Source organism: Aptenodytes forsteri, unplaced genomic scaffold (genome assembly GCF_000699145.1).
Source record: "Aptenodytes forsteri isolate BGI_AS27 unplaced genomic scaffold, ASM69914v1 Scaffold208, whole genome shotgun sequence".
Classification (NCBI taxonomy): Eukaryota; Metazoa; Chordata; class Aves; order Sphenisciformes; family Spheniscidae; genus Aptenodytes; species Aptenodytes forsteri.
The window spans coordinates 4,852,652-4,861,546 of NW_008794963.1; the positions used below are offsets into that span (position 1 = coordinate 4,852,652).

Consider the following 8,895-nt stretch of genomic DNA (forward strand, 5'->3'; position numbering starts at 1 on the left):
GTCACAGCCCAGTTTTGGGGGGGGGGGGGGGGGCCCCCCCAAAGCCCCGCGGGGGGGGGGGGGGGAGAGGGGAGGGAAGCAGTGGTACTTACCTGCATAGACTTTCCACTGTCAAAGCATCTAAAACTATAGAAAGAACATGTTTTAAATTTCTGTATTTTAATTCTGTTAAAATATCTAATTTTTCAAGGCCCATTTTCTTGCCAATAAGTCCAGCAAGAACGCGTTCTAATGCAAATATTTCTGTTCCGTCAATATTCTCTGATATTTGATTTTGGTCTGATCTTTGTCTTTGCAAGCAAATTTCATGAACTATTTTCAGAGCTGGAGTTCTTGAGAGATCTCCGTGACTTACAACTAGGTCTCCACTAGGCTGTTCTTCTAAAATTAATGCATGGTCTTCACTGACAAAGTTTCTTTCTTCTGTTAACATACATGCTGAAGTAGGACTGCCATAATGATCTTCTGTCTCTGACTGTGAGCCTTGTTCCCGAAGAGTGGATAACCTTCTAATGCGTTCAAGTTTTCTTGTCTTTCTTTTACTATCCAGAATTTTGGAACCTTCTTTACGTTTTTGGAAGAACTCTTGGAAAGATCCATCATGATCAGACAATGAGTCTCCCAATTTGTCCAAATGAAGTGAATTATATCCACTATCCTCAGGTGTTGAAAGGTCTGGGTAACTTGCCAGCTTAACAGGGGGAGAATTTATATCACACATTCCAAAGTTAAAGTTCTCTACAAGACTGTTGATAGAAGTCAGGAACTTACCCTCATTGGCCTCAGGTAAGACACTGTAAGTAGGAGTCCTAAGCAACCCATCGCTAACACTCATAAGGACATTTTCATTGAATTCATTAGCGTTATTAACAATAACATCCTTACGCTGAATTGGAGATAAACATTCTGGTTCTAGCAATAAGGGGTCTTTACATTTGGACTCATCTAGCGTAGAAGTCCTTTGTTGTGAAAAGGAAAGTCTCCGTTTTGGGCAATTGCCATTAGAGTCCTCAGTTTTTGAAGTGCTAGTTGTCAGAGGTTTGTAACTTTTATCTTTTGGAGAATCTGAAGCAGTTTGTGAAAGTTTTTCTTCAGAGCTCAAAACACAAGAGAATATTTTTTTCTTGCTGCTTCCTGAAGAACTAGCTTGTCTTTCACAGCATCCTACAGTTGTGCCAGCTGGAACAGCCTTAGATAAAAGCAGCCTCCTGCGTAGTGAGGAGCCTTTTCTACTCACTTTAGGAGTTTCAAAAAAATCTGCACTTCTATTTGCTTCTCTTCTTTCTGATGAGGAGATAGAATTCATTTCATTTTCAATAGATGATGACACAGGAAAGAGTGTATTTGGATGAATGTGCTCAGACTGCTCTTGTAGCAATGATAAACTTGTTACACTCAGTGCTTCTTTATGTTCTACATCGGGATCTTTTACTGACTCATTGCTTCTGCTGTCCAGAAATACTGAAGTGCAACATGTGTCTTTAAAATTGGAGTATTTAAAATTGCTGCTGGGGGATGTTAATCTATTTCTTTTAAGAATATTGAACATTACTGAATGACTGTCTGACATCTTCTGCTTGGCACTTTGACTTTGTAAATGAAGATACCAGTGTTATTTCTGAAACAAAAATAAACGATAAAAGTAGTCACCAAAACACCTTCAGATTAGTGAGAAAGCCCTGTGCAAGTCTATCAAGGTAGCAGCCATGATGGAAGCATTTTCATTAGTCTTAGTAGAAACAATGCTTATACATGAACACAAAGATAAATTACAATCAAGTAGATGGTTAGAATGAGTGATTAAAATGCATAGTATACCGTAAGTGAGGCAAATTAAAACATAAATCCAGTTAGCTAATGGATCTGCCAATCCTCATCCAAGGAAAAACACTTCAAATAAGCAACGCAGCAACTAGAATCTCATTTGTGCTGAAATCAGTGATAAAACTCCATCTCGTTCCAACAGGACCAAGATTTTTATTAGCACTGTGTTATTGGTTCATCCAACCACTAACAGTTCAGTCCACAAGAACTAGCAGAAGCTCTGGTAATAGAAGAGTTTAGACAAAAGGCATTTTTTCCTTATGAAAAATGAGAGGATTAATCATGAAGTCACAAGTCTACAGGTCTCCCTATTATTTAGAGTCCTACAGTCACTGGAAGGAATAAAATTTGACCTCTAGTTACAAAGTGAACAGTGCATTCTTATCTCCCTTAACATTTAAATGTTATTTTGTAAAGAAGCTCTCTGCTTTTACTCAGCTCTGTAGGTAAACTGCGTGTTCTGAAGATTTACACTTTAAAGAAAACGATGGACTGACTATACATCCTTTCACCATGTACATAGAAAGTTTCTTTTAAACTTAGTAAGTATAAAAGCTTTTAGTTGCTATATATTTTCCTAGAAAAGTTACAAGTGGCTGATGCACCCATTTACACAAGAGATGTAAGAATAGAGACTTACTTTTTTGCCATTCGTACACGGCAGAGTTTCTCCACCCTAACCAGAGTGGCCAATAGGTCACTGCTTTCTACACACAAGACATGGTAATCATATAAAAGATGTTATGAATAATGCCCGTATGAGGGCTGTTCTCACAGAAACCATAGTAGTTCACATCGACATTGTAAGACTTTCAAAGTTTGAATCAGCACCTTTTACTGGGGTATGGTACTGGCCTCTAGAACTGATATTTTGGAACATAAGCCTGGAAATAGTAATTGAATTTTCAGAACAGACAAAACTAGGAATCCTTAAAGGTGGCTTAAACACCAGATATTAAGACATTGCTAGTATCCCAACAGTCCTGACTTAGTCAAGCCCTAAGCCGTCAAACACGAGCAGTGGGAACCCAAATTGCCTGGAGGGGAACTATTCTTTGATCTTGGGTCATTTAATTAGCATCTTTTGACCCATACTGAAGGCACTTTATAAGATCATTGCAATATAGAAAGTGCTTTGTTCTGCTTTCTACTGTGAGGAGATAGCAACATCTAGAAGTTCAAAAGGAACAGGATATTAAAGAGCAGATTGTGAGAACTTGGCATAAAGGCCTACAGAATCATGCTAATATCAGTATGAAATCAAACAGATTTAAAACAAACAAACAAAAAAAATCCATCCACATAATTGAGAAAAATTCTTCCAGGAAAGAAAGGTATGTGAAAATAATTCCAGGACGACTACAAACTCTGAAGTCTGGCCTGCTTCCTTTCTCTCTCCCATTTACCTCTGCAAGTACCCTAATTTCACATTTGTTTTCTCTCACTGCTTTTTCCTCATTCCCTCTTTTTACTTGGTGAAATAAATGACAGTGCAAATAGGAAACATGAAGGCATAGCTTTAAGCTAGTTATCACATGAATTAGGGATAACTTCCTTGACAGTGCAGGACCAACTCCAAGCAGCATCTAGTGTTTCATTTGCATCACTTTTCAACATTTTAGGCAATAGGCTGAAAATGCTGTGTCATGTACTAGAAAATAACTTTAAAAAGATAGGAAAAGGGTATAAAGAGTCTCTGTGTAGTGCATTGCTGCTCTTCAGTTGATTATTCACGCTATAAGCAGAGGACCACATTAGCATAGCTCTTCTTTTTGTAATAAGAGGAAGACCTATAACAGACCTGTAGTAACAACAGGGCATTGTCTTTGTGTAATCTACAAAAAGAATAGAGGTTTCATTTTCTGTGCTGAATTTTGGTGAACTGCAGTTGTTAGCAAACGTTGCCAGGAGATATTCCTACCAAAACTGCTGATGGACAGAGATTTAAATTTTGAATGCGATTTAGAGACAGCTATTCAAAAATCTCAATCCCGCCCTAAAAAAAAAATAAAAATCACATACCCACACTTACCTTTAAAAATATTAATATTTTCCTTAAACACAGTCAAATTAACCACACATTTAACAAAAGTGCACAGGCTTGGAGGTTTAGAAACTTAATGTTCAGGCAGCATGCTGAAGAAACAACAAAAGGAAAAAACTCACGCTTGCAGTTTCATTCTCAGACATTCCATGGGAGAAATTATCTAATCTTACGAACAACTGAGAGTAGAGGAAATTTAAAATATTACAGTATAAAATAATTTAAGCAAACTTGTGTTTCAAGTAGCACAAAATCACAGAAAAACAAGGTTTTGCAGTTGTAGGGGAGATCAGAATAGCAGAGTTAAAGGAATGTTGGTAACTCAAGTAAAAGCTAAAAATATGCTGTAAATACGCCAATGTCCAGCAGGAGGAGCCTGTGAGCTTACGATATTGATTTTGAGATAACAGCTTCGAAAAAATTATAGGGAAGCCACTGCAATACAGTCACTGAGTGAATAATGTCCATTATACTCCTTTACAGGAAATCCCAGTATACACCTCAGTTTTGTATACACATTAATTTTCTTCAAAAGGTATTACTTGTACAAGTTAAGATTTAATTTAACACAAGGTCTCATTTTACAAGTACTGTACCGAAGGGAAAGCCTTTTGGAGGTTCTGAACATCTCTTGTAATAGAACGAGATGCTACTTATATTCATAAGACATGCCTAATAAAACCTCTTATGACTTGTCTAGTGTTTTATAAGCACTTCCTTTTTTATCAGGAGAAAAGTTTCATCTACTAGATTTGATACATAACATCAAGACCTTTTCATTTGGGGGTCTTGAAGTAATTTCTGAAAGTATTGTTAACCTTACTTTAGGCATCATAAAACAGATGTGCAGGGAAGAAAAGACTGGTCACACAGCAAGTCAGTTACAGAGGAAAGAATAGAATCCATATCTGCTAAGTGTAGATTCTTGTGCTCTATGCATTTCTCATATCTATTATTAATTTTGTAGTTCTCAAATTGCTCTACAAGTCAACTGCAAACTTTCTGGCAGTTTACAGAACAAAATATTTCAGAGACGCAAACTAAATTAAGAACAGGATTCAGACAGTTAGACAAGGAATAATTTCTGATAAGCTTAGTCTTACAAAGTGTCCTAAAGAGGTAAAAATGTTGGTTACTCAAAGGCAACGTAAGTGACGCCTATAACTTAGAAATTAGTTTTAGAATGGAGTCGCGCCTGTTCCTGATACTAATTTACATTCCCCAGTAACACACGTTGAACACTTACGCCTCAAACAAGATGTTTTCTGTTCTTGTTTGTCGCTGTTCACCATTGTTAACAAGAGAGATAAAGGCAAAGTTTTGGTGATACAACAGTATTTTCTCTGTTATTTAAACAGATATCATATCTGCAGTAAAACTGTCTTTATCGGAAGACTCTGCTCTTTGAGCACCCAGGTTAAAAACAGAGAAGTCATTAATACCTTCAAAGGTATTAATATGGAAGATGGCATAGCTAAATCCTATCTGTAAGATGTGGGTCACTTACCCTAATTTGTGAAGCAACTCGAGATCTTCCAAAGCAAAGGTGCTGTATTCAGAGTATTGTTTACCCCTACTGATAACCTAAAGTGAGAAAGGATGTGGAGAGAAGAGAGAGATGCAAGAGAAGTATTACCCAGCTGAGACACAGTTTTCAGTTCGTCTATATATGCGTTCACTGCAACGTCTAGTTACCCAGCGATGAAGATTATTGACGGCTACCTAGGGACCAGCACCCGAGGGTCTCTCAGTCACCTGGGATGCCGGACACGAGCAAAGCAACAGCTTCACCCCCTCATCTGGCAAATCGCCGGGCACAGGAAACAGAGCCTAGAGGCCCCCTACTACCGAGTGCAGCTGAGGCGGGGGGCGGGGCTCCCTGAGAAGGGGTGAATGCGAGGAACCCCCCTCCCCGGCTGGCTGGAGAGAACGGGAATCCTGTCGCCTCAGCAGCTCGCCGCCTGGCTCTGGGGCCCGTTGCCCTTAGCGAGGAGCCGCTTCGCTTCTCTCCACCCACACCGGCTCCTCGCGTGAGGCTACCGCTGCTTTCCCTCGCTTGGATTTGAACTACCCGCCCTTACCAACCGCTGCCGCACTGCCTCCCCCGCCCCCTCCGCGCTGCGGCCCTCGGGAGAGCGGCACCGCTCTAGGGTGAGGGCAGGGCGCCGGCAGGACGGGAGCCTGAGGAGAAGGGCTCCGCCGAACGAGAGAGCCTGCTCCTCGGGAAGATACCGGCGAGGCTCGCCTTTCTCCTCACACTTTATACTCCAGCCCTGCGGTCCCCGCCGCACCCAGCCCACCATTAAAAGCGCCCCTGCGTCATTCTTCCCCCCTGCTCTGCTTCTTCTCAGGTGCCTGCGAGGGTGAGGCTTTCCCGCCTATCCGAGAGCCCTCTCAGCTCCCTGCCGCGGGGCGCCAGGGCTGAGGGGTGGCTTCAGAGGCACTGGTCGATCGCGGCCAGCCAAAGGCTGCCACAGGTGATGAACCTTATCTGCACCACAACCTTTAAGCTTGAGTTATGAGAGTGCTAATTCGAGTTAATTAGTACAGGAACAAAACAATCACAGAGCGTTTGTCAAGTGCCATCTCCTTTAAATCGGCTGTCAGTCGGGTGGGAGATGCCCGGTGACGTCGCCTAGGTTTTGCCGTGGTTTTAGTTAATCTGTGCAATAAAAAAAAAAAGCAACCCGAATATCTGGGTGCCTGTTTCTTCTGAGCACGGTACGGCTAACGTGCGGCTACACAGGCTCACCTACCTGCTGGCTCCCAGCAGGTTGGGGAGCCTCCGGCGGCGGGGAACCGGCAGGCCTTGCAGCAGCCGCCCTGGGGGGGAAGCAGGCACTTGCCACACAGGGACAGAGGAAAGGCCAAATAAATCAGCGTTGTGTTCTCCTTCTGCTGGGTATTACTCTCCTTCACCTCGTGATACAACATTTAGCCCGGGTCACCTCTAATTTTTCTGGTTCTTTCCCTGTCTACGCTTCCAGTTTTCTTCCTCCACCAGAACAATGTCAGACCTGAACGAGAGATGTAAAATCGTCGCGTGTCAGTCTAAAAGCAACACCTACATCCAAAGAAGCAAAGTAGAGGCTTTCCACAGAAACCTCGAAATTAAGTAACGTAATTCCTGTACGTGAGGTTTGGCAAGTTTGCAGCCTTCCCCTTCGGCAACAGCCACCCCTCCAGCCTTGCAAAGCCGAGCCAGCGGGTGGGCAGGGGGCAGCACGGCCGGGCAGGGGCAGAGGCGCCCGGCAGGCTGAGACGGGCCGGAGGAGACTCGGATTTAAGTTACCTACCCAGAGCCGGGGGAAACTGTGCCGGGTTTAGATAAAGAATATTGTTTTATGTGGCTACAAGGTAACAGTTATAGGTAAAAAGAGAAAGGCTCTTGGGATATCTCCCCCATCCTTTTCAGAAGGAGAAATTGTTAGAAACTTTCAGAAATGTAATACAAGTTTTCCGAAAGTGCTTTCTGTAGCATCATCTATTTCACATGAATCAGAAGAAGTTATTTTTCAAATAGTTGTATTTATTTATAAAATAAATTACCTTTGCTGTGAAATTGGCAGCTTGCTAGCTCCTTAAAGAGGGACACAGCAGCTGCAAGTTCTGTTTCTGTCACACAAACCCGGGTGGACTTCCGTGACTTGGATCAAAAATGTCCAAGAAATGTAACAAGTTTTAGTTGCGGCATTTAATGCAATACACAGAGCATCACACCAAAAAGCGTGATTTAACAAAAAGCATCACAAAGAAAAAAAACAAAACGAAACCAAACCAAACCAAAAAAACCCCACCCGAACAAACCCAAAACCCACCAAACAAACCCCCAACAAAACCTGAGAACGTTGCTTCTAAACAAACAAATGAGGTAAGACAGCCTGCAACATCCCCACGCTGCGCTCGGCTACGACCGCATTTCCTTCCCATCCAAAAAGCACCCCCTGCACCTCCCCACCTCACCCCACAAGCCCTCCCTCACGCTTTCCTACCAAGGAAAGCCAAGGGCTGTTCCACTTCACGGGACACTGGAGGTCTCCCGCGCAGTCCCAACCCTTTCTGCTACTCCAAATCCGAGGAGGCATCTTCAGGGCTAGCGCTGATCAGCCCACCAGAATGGGGTTTTACTGTTAAAGCGCTCCTCTCGAAGGAGGCGGGCTTTATCAGAAACGGCTGAAGTAACCGAAGCTTTAAGGTCTGGTAAAACATCCTATTTTTCCACGGGAACAATTAAAGGATGCCAATAATCAAGCAATTACATGATTTCTTTCTTAATAGTGGAGACCTTATTCTCACAGAATTAACTTTAACCGACTTTTTCATGGCGGTGTTATTAGCAAGTCCTTTAAAATTATCGGTTTGGCAAACGCATTTTAAAATACGAAACGATTCCGGAGAAATAATACCAGTTGGGTTTTTTATTTGTCCGTTTATGAGACGGTAATTGCTTAGCGTGCATTTACCAGGGTTGGGGCTTTTTCCCCCCCTCTGCTGCAAACTCTTGGTGCACACTCACACCTACGGAGACCGGGGGGGAGGAGAAGACGCAGGTAGTAACGGCACGGGGAAATCGGGATCGATGTGGCTAGCTCTGCCTTTCGCATACCGTTTTTCTTGCGTGTGCTTTATTCTGGCACTCAAAAAGTTATATCTAGCTTTACTCATACGCAGCTGTAAGGAGAAGCAGGTGAGCTGCCTAAGATCTTTACTGCATTTTCGTTACGTTTAACTTAAATACAAAATTAGGAAAACAGCAACCATTTATTATTCCTCAAGTTTATTTTGGATAAGCTATAGGTTATATATGAAGGGGATTTGCTACTATGAGAACAAAATCAATAAATTACAACTGGTAAGACACATCAATGCGCTTGGGTGCTTAGGAAACAATTTTTATTCGGTATTCAGAAACAGAATAAGAAAGACCCTTCCTTAAACTAGGGAACCTCTTGAATGACGAAGTCATTTAAATCGGCATATTCACAAAACACAGTATTTGTTAAACATTTTTCCAGGAAGAAAGCAAA

The 8,895-nt window shown here is 42.1% G+C and overlaps 1 protein-coding gene across 1 annotated transcript in view; it reads right to left on the reverse strand.

Annotated features, from left to right (window-relative positions):
* Nucleotides 1-1,570, reverse strand: part of FBXO43 (F-box protein 43) — a 3,890-nt gene extending 2,320 nt beyond the window's left edge. The window contains 1 exon segment of the mRNA XM_009275490.1: nucleotides 93-1,570. Within this exon segment, the coding sequence (XP_009273765.1) occupies nucleotides 93-1,570 (1,478 nt within the window).
* Between the last annotated feature and the right edge of the window lie 7,325 nt (nucleotides 1,571-8,895).